Source organism: Chaetodon auriga, chromosome 1, assembly GCF_051107435.1.
Source record: "Chaetodon auriga isolate fChaAug3 chromosome 1, fChaAug3.hap1, whole genome shotgun sequence".
NCBI classification, from domain to species: domain Eukaryota; kingdom Metazoa; phylum Chordata; class Actinopteri; order Chaetodontiformes; family Chaetodontidae; genus Chaetodon; species Chaetodon auriga.
In genome coordinates, this window is record NC_135074.1 from 26,223,555 (window position 1) to 26,244,098 (window position 20,544).

Below are 20,544 nucleotides of genomic sequence, written 5' to 3' on the forward strand. Positions count from 1 at the left end.
AGGGCATCTTTGTGACTAACCATGAACCCCAACATCCCCGTGTGAATCCGATCAGGGACCTTTGATGCAGTCCTGATATTCATAATAGTGCTCGCTCGCAGTGTGTACGACTGCTGCACGGAGCTTATAGCAGTCATGAGGCTTGTAATATACCTGTCAGCAACTGGTCAAGCACCTGGATGGTGCCTGAGCCAACAGAAAGTACAACCTCAAGAGGGACTTTTTCAGGGCACAAGTGATACCGTGCAGAAACCGAAGCTGAAACTTGGTTCCTGCGGTGCACAAGCAGATAAAATTCCTGAGTTCCTTAAAAGGTTTCTGGAAAAGTTCCTGCATTGAAAGAGGCCAGCACTGAAAGTTGAAGAGGTGACAGGAGTTACAATAGTTTCTCTCTTTATGACAACAGTCTGTAACTCTGCAGTGAAACTGTCTTTCTTTGCACTCTTCTGATAGTGTTTTTTTTTTTTCTCTCTAAATGAATTTTGGTGCAGTTGTTTACTTGCCTGAGGAAATTTCATCATTCTGGGTTTTTGTGGGTTTTAGTTTGAGCGTAACGTGTTGGGCAGAGTGTTGTTTTAGGAGCCTCTCTGCTCTGATGAGAATCACTCTGGTGGACACAGTGAATCTCTTCTTTTGCACCAAAATTGTCACATTTAAATATAATGTTTATAGGCACAAAATATCACCGGCTGGTAATTTTAAGTCCAAACGCTCCTCTTTAAAACAACCACACTGGTTTGCATGCTGTGCGTGTTTGTGTGTGAGGACTCCCTTGTTACCACTGGCTATTCTCTTTGTGTTGTATCCTCTCAGCCTGTTTCACCCTCCTTCCTTTGTTGCAGCTTCCCTTTGCACCTACATGTCAAGTTGTTTCAGTAAAACAATACAGCGGAGCACATTCTCACACGAACAGGCCTCGTTCGAAACTCGCTTTGCACTGCAGTCCGATCAGCGATGGCGCCATGTCGATTTTGGTGTTTCAGGATGAAGCAAAAGGGAAACTTTTAAGTAATTAAGTTAAACTGATTTTCACTTTAATGCCCTCAGGAGATCAGTAAGCAGCATCTGCCTCATTGGCTATTAATATTGTGACACTATGATGTCAAAATGCCTCTTTGAAATTTAAAGCATCTCATTGTTTTTCGATGTCTTTGATCAGTGTCTCGACTAAATCAGCCATTGATTCAGGCACAGGTTAGCTGTTTCATCAGGCCACTGCCTCTGTCTGAAGCGCACAGGGATTAAGCAGCTCAACTACAGATTTTGCCCAAATTTATAAGCAAATGGTGCCTTGTTTCAGGTCGTGATTAATCCTTTGAGTCATTTTCCAACAGAAGTGTCAAACATTTGCTGATCCCATCTTTTTAAACGTGAGGATTTGCAGCTTTTCTTCGTCTTAAATGATAGTAAACTGAGCATCTGCTGGTTTTGAACTGTTAAGCTGCGAGCGCACTCGCATCAGAAACCTCCTCCCCTGTGTTGACTGGGAAGATGGAGGAGTTTAGGGACCACCTGTCCTGGGAAGGAGAATGATTGACTGATGGAGGGGAGGACAGGAAAGAAAGCAAAGAGGAGCGCTGTTCATCCATCTCTCCTCCAACACCACCCACTCCACTGTTTTCTCTCCTCTATTTGTTTTCCCTCTTTTTTGTTTTTGGAAGCCAGAGGAATGTTACACATCCGCAGTGTGGTGGAAGAGAGTGTGTGTGTGTGTGTGTGTGTGTGTGTGTGTGTGTGTGTGTGTGTGTGTGTTGTGTAGTGTGTGTTTTATGTGAGCCGGTGTGCTTGTGTGTATCTGTCTCTCTTTTGTGTGTGTTTGCTTTGTAGAGAGAGTGGGTGGGGGGGCCTCAGTGTGTGTGTGTGTGTGTGTGTGTGTGTGTGCGCATGTGTGTGTTTGTGTTAAGGTGTGTGTGTGTTAGAGAGAGAGAGAGAGAAATGGTGGGCAGCCAGTGTCTTCATTTTTTCACACAGCCCTCCTCTCTACCACATGCATATTTCATGGAACTGGTCATTTATGTCGCCAGCAGGAGAGTTTCTTGGCCGAACCAATATGCTGTGTGTGTGTGTGTGTGTGTGTGTGTGTGTGCGTGTGCGTGTGTGTGCATCTCTGTCTCTGTGTGCTGTCCAAGTTTGGGGATTCTGAACAGAATATCACTGAATTATTAAAATTATTGTTCTGTCAAAAAATATCTCTAAATGTGGAAAATTCAGAGACGAGACAGCTGCTGCCTGCAATGCCGCACCTGCGATCGAGCTTCCTCGTCCTGTAAGAGGCGTCTGCGTTTGTGTTTTTAGAACTGCAGTGTGGTTCACACCGAAGGCATCAGAATTACATTCACAAACTGCCACCTCGCTTTTTTTCTTTTGCCTTTGCTGTATGTCTGCAGCGACAAAGAACAAGGACTGGTCTATGTCCTGACTGGTAATTGTGTCTGGATGTTGTATACATCGGGCACTTGGCTGCTGTCTGTGTATGTGTGCCTGGCTCTGCATATGTGGCAGCAGTACACAAGATGCTGTGTTTGGTCTGTAAACAGCAGCCTGGTCTGTTACTAGGAGCAGTGTGGAGCTTTGTTATGGCCCACGTTGTCTGAAGTGGTCCTCTCCATGCAGGAAATTAACACCCACAGAACCTGAGTCTTCCTTGTGAGTAGAGCTGAAACTAGATGTTGACCAATTAAACGGTTTAGCTGATTATTTGGTGCTCACAGGACATTTTACAAATGGTTTTGGGTAGAAGTTGGCTCAGACAGTGGCCGATGGCTGTGCAGTATACCTCCATTTTGCATGGACGCTCCATGAATTCACCGTAATGTCACTGTGTAACTGTGGTGATTTATATTGAAATGAAAGTTGACTTTATGTTAGACAGCTTTATTCAGAAATTGTGAGCTTGATAAGGTTGTTGGTTACAGTGCAGCATTGTTAATGCATTAAACTGAAGATGCTCTGCTGAAAGCTTGCTCTCTCTGTTCTGCTACCATTAACTAAATTTGATTGTTCCAGTGATCACCTTTGTAAACTGGCAGGGGTGTGACTCTTAGGAGTGCATTGGAAGTTCAGAATTGACACAACCAATTTAACAGTCACAGCGCTGGTGAGCTCGGCAAGTCCACTTTGAGGTCATAGCATCCAGAGTTACACTTAAATAACTTTACCATACAAGTTCGCAAGCAGCACACCAACATGAAGCAGAAAAATGCTCTGTCCGCTGCTCCACATGTGGCATTGTTTTCTATTCGAACATCTTTCAGACCAAAGGATTAATGAACAGTTCAAGAAAATAATGAACAATGCATTTCCACTGTATTTCATGTGTTTTCTATAAAAATGGCTGAAGCAGCACCAAACTCATCATTTTAATGTGACGTTTGGTGAAGTAAGTGGTTGTGGAGCAGAACAAGAATCTGGTTTTCGTTACTGGTCGTAGTTGTCCTTGTTGTGATCTGACGTCACATCTGCGTAACCAGCTTTGACTGACAGCACTGCCACCAGCCCCTGAGAGTACCTGGAACTTGCATTTAGTCTGACCTCCCGAGCTTAGTTACAGGAACTCGTCCCCAAAGTCGGTGGAGGACAGCGGACACGAAAGCGCAGGCTGTGACGTTACCTCTTGTTAAGGTCCTGCAGTGGAAAAGGTTTGTCTCTGGGTTTTTCCACCTTTGATCACCGCTGAGCAGCATCTTCTGGCTGAAATACGCTTTTTGTTATTTTCTGACGCTTTTGACATTTGTCTGATTAAGTGTCAGTAATAGTTTCTCACTGGATATGATTTCTTTTTATCTTGTCATGTCTATTGTAAATTCATCCCTCCTGTCATTTAGAAGCTATTTATGGACCTCTGATGTCACTTCTTGATTCATGAAGAACACTAAATATTTCCCATCATTTCACCAGAAAATGTTTTGGATGACTTCAGATGTTCAAGTGTTTTTATTGAAAAAAGCAGTACTGACATGAAAAAGTGGAACAGGTTTTACAGTAAACTGCAGCACTTCAGGGGTTTCAGTTCCTTTCATAACTACCAGTAATACATGAGTATTAATGACACAGTGCAGTCCTGTGGTTGGACCCAGAGTGAGAGGTCCCCCTCACAGCTGGGCCACTCATGGTGAAAATGAAAGCAGTGTTGGTACTGTGAGATGTTTCGGGTATTTGTTATATTTAGATCATATTGTAGTAAAGTAGGACGGCAGTAGAATAAGCTTAAGTTCTGTCCTCTTAGTAAATAAGGAGTAGTCCTGTGGCATAGTGACGTGGCTGCATTCATGTAATAGAAGGACTATAAAAGAGTGTTCGGAGAAAGTCAAACAAAAGCTAATTAGTGAGGTAAGTCTTATTTCCTTCCAAACTGAGCTATGCTAAAGTTAATGTGCATTTTCTTATTAACTTTATTGTTTAAATGTATTCCTACGGATCCACCATTACAAAGAGTTGAGCTGCTCTTAAAAGAGACAGGTTAGCCTGCGTGGGATCACTGTTGAACATCATATAGCAGTTTTCATTAAATCTGTTCCAGCAATGAGAAAGCAGTACTGGTGCAGTTTAGTGTTTTTGTTTTTCAAGCCTAAAATGTCGCTGCTATGGTTAGGTCACAAAACACAGCCCACAGCAGTCATATATGTCATTTTAAATGTCAATTGAATGCAAAACCTCGGTGTTACCCAAGAGGAATGTGCCTCATTAGAAGAAACAAAAATAAATTCTTGAAGGCTTAAAGGTTTAATCCTGTGTACGGACACTGCAGCACAGACATCGCATACACACAACAATAATAACTCTGTGTGTGTAATTGATTAGAAAGCTGGCACAGTGGGACTAACAGCCCTGTGCGTTTTGTCATTTCAACCACAGTTCTTTGTGTGCATATGTGTTTTTTACTCCTGCTCCGTCCTTAAAGGAGATGAAGGGAGGAGGTTTTCCCAAAGCCTCTTTCACACACGCAGTCTGTCTCTGAAATGTTCAGGAACATTTCCTGCATGGGCTCACGTGTGAATGGGACCAGGGCTTGATATTCAGGGTAATCTGTACCACCAGTTTTCCACCTCAACACCTCCTACGTTTCACTGTGGCTGTGCTGTGGATGAAAGCAGTAACGTTGCCGGGACACGCGTGTAAAGCGTTATATCAGTCTGACAAAGAAACACTTTCACGTGGAACGAGTGAACCAATCACAAGACACCGCTGATGAGGCGTTTGTATCTGCGACTCTCCAGCGCTCTTTTAATCTTACTTCTAATGTATCAAATGCGTGTTTCTGATTCAGATTATGCCTTCTGTGTACTCTATTTTTAACTTTATTTTTTATTATTATTCAGTGGGTCTTACTTTCCATCTTATGTCATACATCATCTTTATTATGTTGCCATCCTTATTTTTACTATTACTGTTAACCAGTGGGTTTTATTCTCCATCTTATCTCGCATTAATTTTCTGTCCCTGTTTTCATGTTCATTCAAGGTCTTTTTTTATGTGAGGCACTTGGTGCATGTCAGTTCTGTGTTGTAAAGCACTTTGAGCTGCATTTCTTGTATGAAAGGTGTTATACAAATGAAGTTTATTGTTGTATTATTATTATTATTTTTATTATTACGAGAACATTGGCACCGTAACATTGGCATATTTTTTTGCCGGGATGGTGAAGGCATGAACTGCTCTTCTCTGCCTCTGATTGGCTTACCCTCATGTTCTTACCCTAACCCATCTCATTCATGTCTAAACCCTACCAACCCAACCAATGGAGGCAACCAGTGGCTGCAGCCGGTAGCACCTCACGCCGCTCCCTCCACACACTCTCTAATACTGAAGCTTTTATGGTATGCACTGTAGTGCTTTTCTGCCAGGAGGAAAAACCACACTGGAGAGTGTGTCCGTGTGTGTGTGCGGGTGTGTTTTTAAAAGCATCTGTGAGGCCAGATGTGCCAAGCTAAGGTATCTCAATGTGGGAAGAGACTCAGCACATCCTTAAGTTTCACACATCAGCATCAAGCCAAATAAAGACACAGAGTATTGATGCTTGTCGTCCAGTTATGCATTTGAAATTCAGTTTATTTTCACACCTGGTGGCAGAAGGTTTGGCAGAGCTGACAGAAGTCTACTTCCAGACTAGTGTGTTGCTTTGAGTGTTTACATGGACAGTTGGTTTCTGATGTAGCCACCGTACTACGCACAAGGAAGTTGTTAATTTCCTGTTGCTCACTTTGTTTCCCCAGTACAGAGTAGCTGGGTGTTTTTTTTTGGTGGAGGGGTCTTTTTTACCGCAGTTTGCCAAACGTTGCAGTCCTGTATCTGCACTGGAAGCAGTCCTCCACTGAGCCTTTCTCGGCTTTCACCTGCAGTGCCTCTGGGGCGCCCTCAAAAGCTCAGCGGGTGGCGCCAGGTCCCATTCAAGTCCCAGCTTTTGAGTCCGTATGTCCTGAGTGGTAAACCTGCCTTTGTGTCCTGGCTCTGCCCCGTGGTCTCTACACAATCCACCTCACCTGGGACAACACCTCCACAACCCATCTTTACCAGTTTACCAACTGACCGAGACTTGATTCAGATTCTCCTGAATTGCTGTGTTCTCCATTTTATCTCAGAGTTCCATCTTTTTACAAATTTCATACAGTCTCACTCTTTCTGTCCAAAGTGAAGTGAAGACTGACCGTTAAGCTGAAAACTTTATTTCACCACTGAAAGATTAGAGCACTGCACTGAAACATGTAAAGGGCTGTGCTGAAGGATGTGTGTTACTCAGGTACTGATGAGACAGAGAAATTCGATCCACAAAGTCCAGTTTGAGTAACAGATTCAGGAGTTTGAAGGCTTTTCAGATGCCAAAACACTGTGGTTTGATATTAGGAATTTTTCACCCCGAATCACCGGAACTCCACTTTGAGCAGCTGCTTCCATCTCATTACATCATTACTGTCATAAATTAACTACGCTGTAACCAATTATTTGCTTCACTGACGCTCAGGTTGGCACTTCAGTACAGTCATGAGAATTTGGTATTGCAGCTGATTTCTCATCCTCTCTCTCATCCCCTCCCCCATCACAGCAAATGGTGATGAGCCTGCGGGTGTCAGAGCTGCAGGTGCTGCTGGGCTACGCTGGGCGCAACAAGCACGGACGCAAGCACGAGCTGCTGACCAAGGCGCTGCATCTGCTGAAGGCTGGCTGCAGCCCCGCTGTACACATGAAGATCAAAGAGCTCTACCGACGACGCTTCCCAGCCAAAATGGTCTCCCACTCAGAGCTGGCCATGCCCGGACCACACCACCCAGCCACAGCGGGAATGGTCGGAGGAGGGGGCGCCGCACTGCCTGCTGGCCTGACACAGCTGGCGTATGAAGGTCATGCTGGACACGGTGGAGCCCCATCGCCCGCTGCCTTACTGCCCCTCTCACTGCTCGGCCCTGGGAAACACGAGTTGACCGGGCTGACGCACCACCTGTCCACCTCGGCCACGCTGCACCCGGTCCACCCAGATGTCAAGCTCCAGAGGCTGCCCTTCTACGACATGCTGGACGAGCTCATCAAGCCAACCAGTCTAGGTGAGAGCAGGTGTGAGTGTGTTTTGTGTGAGAGTTGGATTTAAAGGTAATGGTGCAAGATGGATACATGTAATCAAGCCTGGTTTCAGTTTTCACCAGCACCATTTTTTTTTTTAAATTTAAGGTTTGATGGTTAAAAGAAAAGTACGTTAAGCTTTATATGTGAATTTCAATGTCCAGAAATGTAAGAATACACTATAAAAGGAGGGTTGTGGAGCATCCTGCAGGCCTAGTGGTTAGAACACGTACCAAACACAGTAACTGCAACTGACCAGGGAACCAGTGCACATCATCACCCGTCTGTCTCTACATTTGTTTCCTGCTGTATCTCCACTGTCAAACCATCCTGTGAATGTAAAAATGCAGAAAAAATAATCTGCAAGGTTGTGGATATTTATATCAGCATATCATTCCTGTAATAATCATGGCAGCAGTCACAGAAAACATTGACATTTGTGTTTCTCTCTTTTGTGGAGAGGCTCCCTGCCAGTGCTGGTGTTGTGCTGCCTGCTAATGTGTTGACAGGGCACAGCAATGGTTCTGCAGAAATATCATTTTCAGATTTCCCACCAGAGTTCAGAGTAGACAGAGGCCACAGTTGATTCCCAAGAGGTGTAAGTGAAAATATTAAGTGAGTGCCTTATCCATCATTCATCCAAAAACAAGTCTTTTGTGCTCCTTCAAAGACCTTACCTAATGGTGGCAGTACTTGCTCAGGTGTTTACTTCCATTAATGAGCAACAGAGCGTGCATTTAGTTAACATATAAAGATGAATTACATGAATAGTCTTCTCTTTTTTTGTTGGTCTGAAGGTAATTTTGAGACATTCAGCCTCTGGATACATTTCCAAATGTATTATAGATGAATAATGGCTCTTATTTGGATATTTGTGTCATTGCATCTGGGCTGCTGTGCTGCTTTGTTTTGGATGGGCCGAGCAACACTGCAACACGGTGAATTGTCATTATATTGTCTTTGTACCAATGCATTTCTAGCTGTGACACCAATTTTTACATCAGTGTGGCGCCACTGAATATAAATAAGTCGCTGCATGTAGACCATCAACAACGTATGTATGTTGTGTATGTTGACAGAAGTGCATTCATCTACACAAAGTCATGTGTCTCCTTGGATACGACAATAAGTTAGCAATGAGAGCCAAGGCATGCACGAGCACAGCAGATGAGCCATCACTCTGCAGCACTGCTGAGAAAACAGTTCTGCTCTGGCTCCGCATAACACCATCGTGTCTTAACAACACGACACACAGAGCAGCTGTAGTGAGTCCAAAATGAGAGAAGATCCTTAATCTGTAGGTAAGCTTCAAATTGAGTTTTTATCTCTCATTACACACAGCACCTGATTCTGTGTACAAAAAAAAGTTAATACCAAAAACTTTTTGCAGTAATGGTGTATTTTTATACATAAAAACTAAACTATGTTTATTTAGTACTAGCCATTTACTGTAAACTGTGTTTTCTCTACGCCATTAAATATCCTTTGGTGTTACTTCCACAGTCAGAAACTCTGCTAATCTGCTCCATCAGCATGGGTGTGGTTTGATCAGACTTAAAAAACAGTGGCACCATAAACAAACGCCCCGACAACTGTCATCAAATTTTCAATTAGAAGTTGCAAAATTTGGTGCATGAATGTACTTCCAGCTGTGCCCCACCTGCTGCAAACCAGACAGAAAAACAAACACAAATGCACAAACCTCCCCCGGGAAAAACTTCAGGAAGCTGATTGGGGAAATAGTTTTTCAGGGACGTTTAAGAAGCTCAAATATCCAGAATGTTCTCCAGTTTCACAAGGTCCAGCATTTAAGCTCCATGTCTTTATACCCTTTAATTCACAACTTAGAGACTTTTAATCTTGCTTTTGTCTTGGTCAGATTTGTCATTACATGCATCCAAAAGCCAGCCTGCATTTAGCGTAATAACACTCTTGGGCTCTGGGATATATTGCAAATATATGGAAATGTCTAGATTTTCCTACATTAGCATTTTAATGGAGTAAGGGACCATCTCGTGATTAATTTGCCTGCAGATGCATGTACAAACACAGTGCCTGCAGCTCTGTCATCACACCATCTTTCTCCTCTTCCCTCTCCCTTTCTCACTCTATCCATTTTCCTGCACATGTTCCATCCCTCCCTGCCTCCTCTCGCCCCCCTCCCCTCCGTCTTCCATCCTCACTCTGTCTCCGTGGCCATCCTCGGCTAAAATTTGCATGCAAAGTGATGAAATCACACAGGCATACACCTGTGCCCGCAGAACACGCTCTCCCCTCATTTGAATCTGAATCGCGCATTCACATCATTCTCAAACACACACGGCGATGCATGGACACACACACACACATACACATCTGCGCATACAGTACTTTCAAAACACAAACGTACTTTCCAATAAATAATGCATGTTGATCGTATTGTTCTCAGAGAGGCAGAGAGAAGAATGAAAGGAGGAGTGAGAGGAGGAAAAGCCCAGAGGAAGACGGTGCGCATCGTCTCACAAAGCTGAAAATTCGAGTTAGCTTCAAAAATCAAACTCTGCTTCCGCTTGGATGTGATGACCCTCTTTATCGTAATAATAATAGAGGGCAGTAATGAAACCACTTGATTAATTTTAATTCCCCTCTCATGGGCAGACGGGAAGATTTTTTTTTTCTTGTTTTAAAACAGCTGTAGTCTCCTCACTCCCTGATCTCGCTCTTTCACATATTCTCTTTTCTCTTTTTGTTTACTTCTCTCTGATCTCTTGACTACCCCTCAATCCCTCTCTCTCCCCATTGTTGTTGCCTCTTCTGCCTTGCCTCCCATTTCTCTCTCCCTCACTCTCATTTTTCCTGACTCCCTTCCCCCACTTGCTTGCTTGCTCTCCAGTTTTGCTCGATTTTTTTTTTTCTTTTTCTGGCTGGAGAATACTGATTTGTCGCCCATGTCTGTGCTCAACCAGGACTCTAACGGTGTTGAGCACATGTGCATGACAGACCTAAAACAGTGCAGCAAAAGGAAAGATTATTACTTCTTTGGGGCGTCCTTGCGTCTAAGATTGGAATAAATAAGTCTGAGCAAGTCTGTTTCCTAAGCTGAACTGCGGGTTATTTCTAAAATTCAGACATGTGAAATTTGTCTTGGTCTATAATTATTTACCCAAATAATTCGGCATAAAAAAAAGGCAAATAAAGGAAGGAAATGTTGAAGCATACTGGCAGCTTAAAGATATTCTATAGATCGAAGAGGTGTGGGCTGAAGCTACAGCTTATTGCACCATTTTTAGAATCCAAAACCTTGGGGCGCCCCAGTAGCTCACCTCCTTACCTTTGCTGCATGTCTCACCTCCCATTTCCTGTCTCTCTCCAGCTCCTGCTTTCCAAAAAACATCATGAGTTTTTGTGTGTGTTCGTTAAGTTATTTTTAAAGGTTGTTTTTACATTTTCAGTTCATCACTAAGTTTAGTTGTTTCCTCATACATAATCCTCTGTTGTTTTTAAACATCTTTCGGTTGCTTTCAGAAAGTAATTTATTTTGACTTTATATATGATCTGTGCTATTTCAAGACGCACCAAATCCCTGAATTTTAGAGCATTTAATTAAATATGCAGTGGGTTTGTTGGTTCTTGTTGGTTTTTAGTATGTCTGCACTTCTCTTGGCTCTCTCTAAGTCATGTCTGGAAGTGTGCTATAAGAGAACAATGTAAGGTGTATAATGTAGCTTGATTTAAGAGAGCCCTGTATAGTATTGCACATATGCACAGTGAGAAGAAAACTGTGCTCTCTCACTCCAGAGCCAGTCCTCCCACTGCGACAGCAGCCCAAATGCTAAGCACCCTTCAAGCCGCAGTAGCATATACAAATCACCATCATACACTTAAAATATGACAGCTTTGGTTCACAAATATGGTAGAGGGGTTGAAAAGCAGTGTGGCTTTTTCTGGCCAGCTGCATTTAGCCGTAGTCCAGATGTACACGGGTGTTTCTTCAGATGGGGTTTTTCCTTCTTTATACTTTAAAAAATATCCTGCACACACAAGCACTGTTAAAAAAAAAAAAAAAAAAAAACAATCTCTGTCCATATGAAAACGTAGAAACACATATGAAGCACTGTCTAGCATGCCAAACCAACAGACAGCAGTATAACCTAACCTTGAAGCCATGCTGGTGGCCAATCAGGAGCCTGATAAAATCTATTTCCAGTAGACCAGTCGAGGTCCTGGGGGGCGTCTCGGTTGGATTATTTAGTAGTGACCTCTGTCGCACCTCTCATCTTCAATTAAACTGTATATTTACGTGCACATCTACGTTTATGTTTAAACATGCAAAAAGCCCTGTTAGCAAGGTTAACACCAGCACCAGTGAACAACTAGCACCCTGTCTACGCATCAACACTGCACACAGAGCTTCTGAATATCTTCACCCTGAAAGGAGTTTCCCAAAAGCCTCGTTTTCAGTGACGGGAAACTGCGTTTGTGTGGACGAAAGGCCAACACGCAGAGAAAAAGCCACGTTTTGACAAATGCGCGCGTTGGTGTGCACTGCTTTACATTGAGGTTTTCAGTAACTGGGGAATCACAATGCATGTAAACGTGTTTCAGATTTCCTGTCTTAACCTGATTTCTCACCCTAACCTGGTTTCTTGTGTGCATGTAAACGTGGTTATTATCTCCCTCATACTGCACCCCCCACCCCCCGTCATTATCTCACCCTCCCTCCCTCCCGTGCTGCCTCATGCTCTCTGCTGAGTCTTATCAGTGTGTAGGATAAAGGTTAGTCAGCCCACAGTTTAGCCCTGCCAGTCCAGACTGGTCAACAGTCTGGGCTGCACCAGCTACTCCATTATTACCATGGCGACCTGACTGGTTGAACTCCGGTCTCATCTCCATCATTATCCATCCTCCACAGAGAACTATGCCTCTGTACTCATTATGGATACCATTGTGGTGCACATGCATTATACATGATTTAATCACCATATCTTCTGGAAAAGGATGCAAGCCCATTTCGCGTTTGATGAGTATTTCGTGCATAATGGCTTGTTACATGGAAAGATTGCTGTGATATTCATACAATGGAGGAAAATCATGTGGTAAAAAATGTCAGTCTAATCAAGCTTTTTGAGACCTCGCTTCCTTCAAAGATGAGTCAGTCCATGGTTTTATTTTTGTATACTGAATCTTGGGAACCTCTTTGAAAACTAGATGTCTGGGTTTCATTGTTATTAATTTTTGCTGCCTATTTAGGCCAGTAGGGCACATTCATATTTTTAAAGGCCAAGGGAAAAAAAAAATCTGTCTTCAGCTCTACAATACAGTTTGCTTTGGTGTCAGGACATGAATCATGTCAGCGCGCCTGCCTGTCAGTTACACTGTGAACATCATCGCCTATTAAATAAAGATAAGCTCATACAAACTTCAGACTTTCAAAACAGACTGTCTCTCCACAGTTGATGATTTGATTGAATTAACAAGTATTTTAATTATCGATTTATCTGCAGATTATTTCCTTGATTAATCGTTTTGCTTTCGCTTTGCGAAATAATAGTCTAAAACAAAAAGATACTCAGTTTACAACCATGTATGACAAAGAAAAAGCATCAAATCCTCAAATGTTTACAGGCTGAAACCTAGAATATTTAACATTTTTCTCCATTATTAAAATTGCTGCAGATTTTCTGCCCATCCGGTAATCGATCAGTGGACAGGTTGTTGAGTCCCTTATTCATGGAATTTTTGTTTTCCGAGTGAAAGTTTCTTCCAAAGATTCTGCAACTCAACTCTCAGATATATAGTTCACATTAATACCACCTATGTGTTACGCAAATGTAAAATACTGATTGTTTCCAGTAGAATATTTGTGATGATAGAAAATTATACAAAATGAATGGTGTGATTTCCATAACCAGTGATGTTGCATATATCATCTTGATTACAGTTGGACATCAGGCACCTCGGGTGACTCTTCAGCAGCCACAAAATGACTGAAGGAACTGATTATGAATTAATTGGTATTTAAGTGTTTTTAGCAACTCCAAAAGCTGAACTCGTCCTTGTTGCTGTGTTTAGAAGTCATCTTTCATGATTGGCATGTGTAACCAGCAGTAACATGACAAAAAAAAAAACAACCAAGGAGAGATTTATTTGAGCCTGTGTTCTCAAACTACTTTCTTAAGGTACAGGTTGGACACTGTTAGCTGTTTTTGTGAGCATTTGGTTTGTGATCTGCAGTAATTATAAGTGAGTGACAGATGTGTTTAAATTATATGAGCTTACAGTAACACTTAATATGAAAGTGCACATATTAGGAGCCTGTATTAGTCATTATAAAGCACTTATTAATCCCTTCCTCTGCATGACCATATTCTGTAACTACGAGGCCATTAACTAAGTGTGTTCCCTCAATAACATTCAAATTATTGCTTATTGATAGTAAGTAAGGAAGTTGTTGTAAGTGAATTACAATCTTAATAACCTAACCCTTAATAACCCTAACCCCCAGAATAAAGTATTGATACATGCTTTATAATGACTAATTAAGCACCATATAGATATTCCTCTAATAGGCATGCTAATAAGCAACTAGTTAACGGTGAATACATGTAGCATTAGTGTTAAGTGTGACCAAGCATACGTTCACATAAATGGGATATTTGTCACCACATTTTTCTAACCCCATTTGCAATACCAAAGTCCACAAACATCTAGTTTGAAGATGAAATCAGATTTACTGCTGTATATGTTCTGGCAATCACACCAACAACGCACAGCACACAAAGTTCACAAAGCACCTGTTTCAGGACAAACAAGCAGCTTATGGTACAGTGGAAATGTATGTTGACTCTGTTTCCAATACAGTTTAGCACGTGTCCTCTTCCGCCCTCCTAAATAACTGTCATGTGTAGTGTGGCACTCACCGCAAAAGCAAACTGTGTAGGCAGGTACCATAAAATCTCATTTTGTGGCTGGAGCTTTCTGTGGACCTTTTCTAATATTTCTTAATGTCAGACATTGAATGCCTGGCTCTGTCTCTCGGTAGCAGTTGCTGGTCTGGATAAACACCAGACCAAAATGAACATAATCATCTGTCCCTCACAAAGAATGATATGTTGTAGAAAGATACTTTGGTATAATATTGTCAATAAACTGGACCAAAAATTAAGGTGAAGAGACCATCTTCATTTAAGATGGGCTATCATTAGAGGCAGGCCTTTGTTTCCAACTAAATAAATGTATCATATGTTACTTAAAACCCTTTCAGTTTCTTGATCTGACCCCCTTCTCTGTTAATTGGCTGATGGCGCTCTGTCACATTTGAACACTTTTAGTGTCTCAAGTGTAATCGATCTTGAATCAATGAATCACTGAGTGAAAACAGGATTTGAGATTCAGCTGTCATGTGAGATTTTAGTGTACGTTCAAAAAGTAGATCTATCTCCCACATTGAAGAGTTACTAGGCAGCAGTACTGATGAAGCAAAGTAACACCAGCAGGATGACAGAAATTGCACATCAGGGTGGGGTTTTTTGTTTTGTGTCTTTTGATGCGTCACGTCATTCAGAAGTCCTGGGGTCAAGTCCTCGTGACGGCAGTCATCCGCCCTGCTGGAATGTCCTTGAGCTAGCACATTTAATCAGTACAAATACGTTGTTCTGTTCGTCTTGTTTTGCCCTTGGATTGGCAGGCAGATACATGTCTCCTCAAGGAATCAGTAAATATTGTAAATCACATACATTATTTACTATATACAACAGGTCATGGTGGAAATGTTCCCAAGCATCCCCAGCACAGAAACCTATAAAGCGCCTCTTCACTCAACATCAAAACAAGACCTGAGATTTACCCGCTCATACTCCCCTGCACGATCCCAAGCAAAATTCTTTATCTCGCTGTAAACAGCTCAGCCTTCTCACAACAAATGAACATCAACAAAGGAGCCCAGGCTGCTCTGAACTATAAACACGCTGCACGAAATGGCTCCTCTCTCCCAGAGCCTAGAAAACCAGCGTTATTTTGTTCAAAGCCTGAGTTGGTGCATCATCATCCCCAAGAGTTGATTGAGTCTGATTAGACGGACTCGAACCCTGATTGTAATCCTAACAGGTTGTTCTTTTAGCTGAGCTCAAAACATAAGCAGCGCTGCTCTTTCCACTGCGGCTCTTTGGTGTGTTTCATGCTATACTGGCTTGGACATGGCGTATATGAAGCCAAGCTTTAAAGACATTGTGAATTGCATGCAACAGCATATACATTGATGGGGAGAGCAGGACCAGCTGCCAGACTTAGAAAATGTAATGCCAGCCTTAGCAGCCCTGTAAGCACACTGGAATGCCTTAATGAGCCCTGTCAATATATAACTGTGCAACACCCTTATGCAGATAATAAAAGATAATCACTGTTGTTAGGGGGAGAGGAGGTAACTCTTCTGGAAAGTTTTCAATTGTCGGTGTGTGTGCGCGTGCGAGTGTGGGTGTAACATCCAGATCTGACCTTTTGCTGCGGATCCTTCTGGCACTTTAGGTTTGAATTTGAGTGACGCTGAAAGGATTTTTGTCTTTGTTCTGCCTGTGACTGTTGCTGTATGTTGTGTTTGTGCATGTACGTGTGGCTGGCTTTGTGTGCGTGCGTGTGTGCGTGCGTGCACGCCTGCACGCCTGCAGTGTACCAAACACAGAAAAAGTAGCAAAGCCACTAACAAGTTAATAAACTCCAGCTGGGCTTTGTTGTGCTGAAGACAGGCTATAGAGTCGAGCACATTCTCTGAAGCTTAGCTCACACATCTTCTGCTCAAACCAGAGAAACTCGACCAGAACCAGGACTTTTCGAGGTTTTTTTATAGACTGTATGGTCAGAATCAGCATCGTAAGAATATTCTGACTTTCCATACTAGTCGCCGTTGCTAGCCACAAGCGAGCTTGTTGATAGATTCCCCCATATGTTCACTATGAACGACTATAATACAATTTGTACAGCTGGGTTTCAGCTTAGCTTGAGGACAAAATGTAGAAATATTATACTGGAAGGTAACAAGTGCCAGATGTGACCAAACTGGAACGTAAATCTGGTTCAAACGTAAATGTGCCAGGTACAAAGGCTCTGTTTTATATCACAGGGTTTTTACTCTGTAGAGAATTTCTGTTAGACTTCAACAGTGTAAATGACGAGGAGTTAGTCACCTTCCTCCCATTCTGACCAGTAATGGTCTTTTATTGCGTGACTGTCGTATTTGTTCCTGTGTTTTCCCTTTCCCTTAGATTGGTTAAGTTATACAAAACAGTGTGCTGCCGGTGTTCAGGCCTTTCCTTCCTTTTCTGAAGTTTGTGAAATGTTTAAAGGTGTGCAGATATGCCTCAGTTTCACTTTGTCAAATGCACACTCAGCTGCCAGTTTAGCTAAAACTAATGCGGTCTAATGCAATAACTCTCACCTTCATGAAGGTTGTAATGTTAAAATTGTGTTACACTGAGAGGAGTTGTTATTATTTTGTCTCCCCCATTTTTTTCAAAATACACATTAGAAATAGCTCTCAGTGTAGTTTTATATACCATACATCATAAAATGGCAATTGGCTGCATGCTTTGAGTTCTTCTTGGTGTATTTCCTCTTCACTGTAAACAGCGACCCACTGGAGGTCATTTTCCCATCTGTCACTCCTCCACCATCTGTCTTTGCAACACATACATTTTACATTATAAAACAATGTCAAATGCGTCATGACAGCTGGTACGGCAGGGGTCTCAAAACATGTTCAAGGGCCGGGAGTGTGCAGGTTTTCATGCCATACCCTCACTGCACCCGGGCTCTCTCTCAGTATGCAAATTCCCGACAGTTAAAGCTCGGTTCCAAAACAGTTGGCTCGGGTTTAAAGCTCGTCATCGTTCACGCGGTCCAACACAAACTGCAGAGAAGAAGAAACCCAGTTCTGTTGAAGACATCTTGGAAAGAAGTTTTTCCATTATCTCTGTCATGTCCTCGGTCCTCTTTCACTAAAAGTGACCCGAACTCTCCTCCTCTGCTCCGATGAGCCAGGTCTTATCAGCCGTGCTGTTTGTTCTGAACAGACTCCTGAAACTCCATGACGCACGGTTGGAGATTTGCACTGATAGATGCTCGTATTTGTTTATTCTAATTACGCTGGAGTCTTAAAATAAATGTCCCATTGGTTTCTTAATGTTCATATTCTAATAAGCACCACTAAGCAGAAGTAAGATTACTTGCTTTGGCAGAAATGTGCTTAATAACAGTAATTACAGTTCTGCTCATAGCGTCATTAATTTTCCGTCGTCTTTCAGTGAAGTTAAATAGAGACTTCATTCATTGAGATTACATTCGGTATGTGATGTAGTTAACTTCATTCTTCATAATAACTTAATTCCTCAACTAGTGAGGTTCTGTCTCGGCCACATGTGATAAAATCATGCATCCTGCATGTCAGTCAACGTCATACATGCAGTTCACACATGTAATGGCCGTCACCTGGTTTGTATTTTCACCAATGTACATGTTTGATATTTGATAAGCTGCAGCCTCTGTCAAATCAAGGCTGTGATTTAGAAAATCATAAAAATTGCACTAATACGATGATGAAAACTGTGTAACCCCTGAAAACATATTGAGCTGTACTTTGCTTTTCTTCATCTCTCAGCTCTGCAAAGCTCCTCACTCAGATTGGACGGGGATGATTTTCTCTGGTTTAAAATGTTTCACGACTGATATTGTTTTTTTCACCAATACCATAATTATACTGTTGAAGGTACTTTACATGGAGGAATGCAAACATGTTTTTTTACAAGAAACCAAAATAATAGTTTGACATTTCGGGAGATATCTGTGTTGGCTTTCTTGCTGCAAGTTAGATGATGATGTTGATGCTGTTCTTATGTCTCTGTGCTAAATGCAAGCCTGACTCCTGCAGCTGGTTATCTTAGCTTAGCTTAGCTTAGCTTAGCATGAAGACTTTTAATGAAGAAACAACACCCCAAGACATATTGTGACATATAGACCCTGTAAATTAGCAGCTTGATGTTTTCAAACTTCAGTTTTTGTGTGGATCTAATGTGTTAATTAGTGAGCTTTAGAGGAGCTGGTGTGCAGATTTTGTCACCTTTGGACGAAGCCAGGCGAGCTGTTTCCACACGGTCCGGTCTGTCCTGCACGAGATCAGTTTGATAAGCAAAAGAATGTGATGTTGTGTAGCTTCAAATTCATTGACGTGCATTCAATTTTGAAAATTTTCTTACTGAGTTGTTGAAATTGTATTCATCCACCACATGATGAGACACTCTCTGATGATAAAGTGTGCTTCGGCCACGAAAGACAGACTTTGGGAATAAATAAGACAGAATGTGTCAGACAAATGAAAACATCGTAAAGTTGAGGTCCAACAGTGGATGCATCGAAAACCATCAGAGTTACAGAAGCCTCTCTGGGAGCTGTGTGTGCGTTGGGGTAAAAGTAAGTCTGTGTGCATGCATGTGTGTCTGTGTGTGTGTGTGTGTGTGTGTGTGTGTGAGAGAGAGAGAGAGAGAGAGAGAGAGAGAGGGAGGAAGACATCAATCAAAGCTCATTTCAACCCTTCTCATATCTCTCCTAACCACACACATTGAAACACCAGAAACAAATCCACTGCCAGAGAGAGAGTGAGTTATAGAGCGATGGAGAGATGGGGGGGGGGCGGGGGGGGGGAGTGAGAGAGGACAGAGTGAGAGAGCACTTTCTATTTATAGCCCGTGTGCCCGGAGAGGAGGAAGACTGTTGTTCGAAAGCACACTTTGTCGGTATGATTTTGTTCTGCAGTGCACAGGCTGCCGCTCAAAAGATGCAAGAACGGAAACGTGATAAATACGTGGCCAGATAAATTAAATACCACGTGGGCGGCGAGATGGTTCATTACTGGGAAAATTAATGGCTGTTTGAAAGGCTGATGAGAGGAGGAACATGATTGGTCCAGTAATGATCGCAGGAGCTGTAGACTTCTTCCCCCTCAACGCCCTACATGGAAGGAAATTACCTCTTTGTGCTTGATCCCGCTGTGTGTGTTTGTGCGTGCGTGCGTGTGTACATGTGTTTAAGTGCATGGTCGTTCACACACACGCATTGTGTCCATGTGTTCGGAGCTGTCACCGGCTGACAGTTCAACGTTATTTTAAGTAATTAAAGCAACAATCAGGATTGGTGATAGGTAATCCTGTAACTGCTCTTCCCCCTCAGTTACACGGCCCTCAGGCCTGAAGATTCCCACTGAGAATCAGCAATTATGTTTCACAAAATACGGCCTGCACACGTGAAGAGAATCCTCCAGGATTATCACAATGGTTGCACTGGTCTGTAGCGCTCACTCACTGGTGTACGGAGCACTCTTGTGGTGAAGATTTTAGTCACTTCTGAAAGTGTTTCTTGCAGAGACTGAGTTTAGTGAAAGCTAAGAAGAGAAACAGCTGTATATCTGGTAATTAAGCGATGTGGCATGAATGAATACGGTGTGTGTGTGTGTGTGAGTGTGTGTGTGAGTGTGTGTGTGAGTGTGTGAATGTGAGTGTGCTGGCATTTCTGTTTGTTATATATGAAACAGTTTTTACATCTGGATCGTCTTTAGGTCTGCAGCAGATTCCAGACTGTCACCATGCTTTGCTTTCATCTGCTGTTTGGCTCATTGGTAGCATGCTAGCACACACACACACACACACACACACACACACACACACACACACACAACTTGATGAATGCTGCAGTCTTTCTTTTGGATTTTAAACCATTAAAATTACAATATTCAACTTTATTTTCATTCGACTTCCATGTACAAAGTTAACACTGGCTGTTATCTCCGGCAGGCTGGACTGCTGTCGTCTGTCTGGTGTGTCGAACAAAGCTATTGGTCAGTCACAGCTCGTACAGAACGCAGCAGCACGAGTTCTGACGAAAACCAGACAGAGATCCCACATTACTCCAATCTTCAAATCTTTACGCTGGTTTTTAAGTCACTGGATGGTTTTGCCTCGTCTTATCTGACAT

The 20,544-nt window shown here is 42.5% G+C and overlaps 1 protein-coding gene across 1 annotated transcript in view; it reads left to right on the top strand.

The window, feature by feature from the left end:
* LOC143321710 (E3 SUMO-protein ligase PIAS1-like) overlaps positions 1-20,544 on the top strand; it is a 52,466-nt gene that overhangs the window by 16,965 nt on the left and 14,957 nt on the right. The window contains exon 2 of the mRNA XM_076732274.1: positions 7,040-7,535. Coding sequence (XP_076588389.1) covers positions 7,040-7,535 — 496 coding nt within the window. The remainder of the gene's footprint in view (positions 1-7,039; positions 7,536-20,544) is intronic.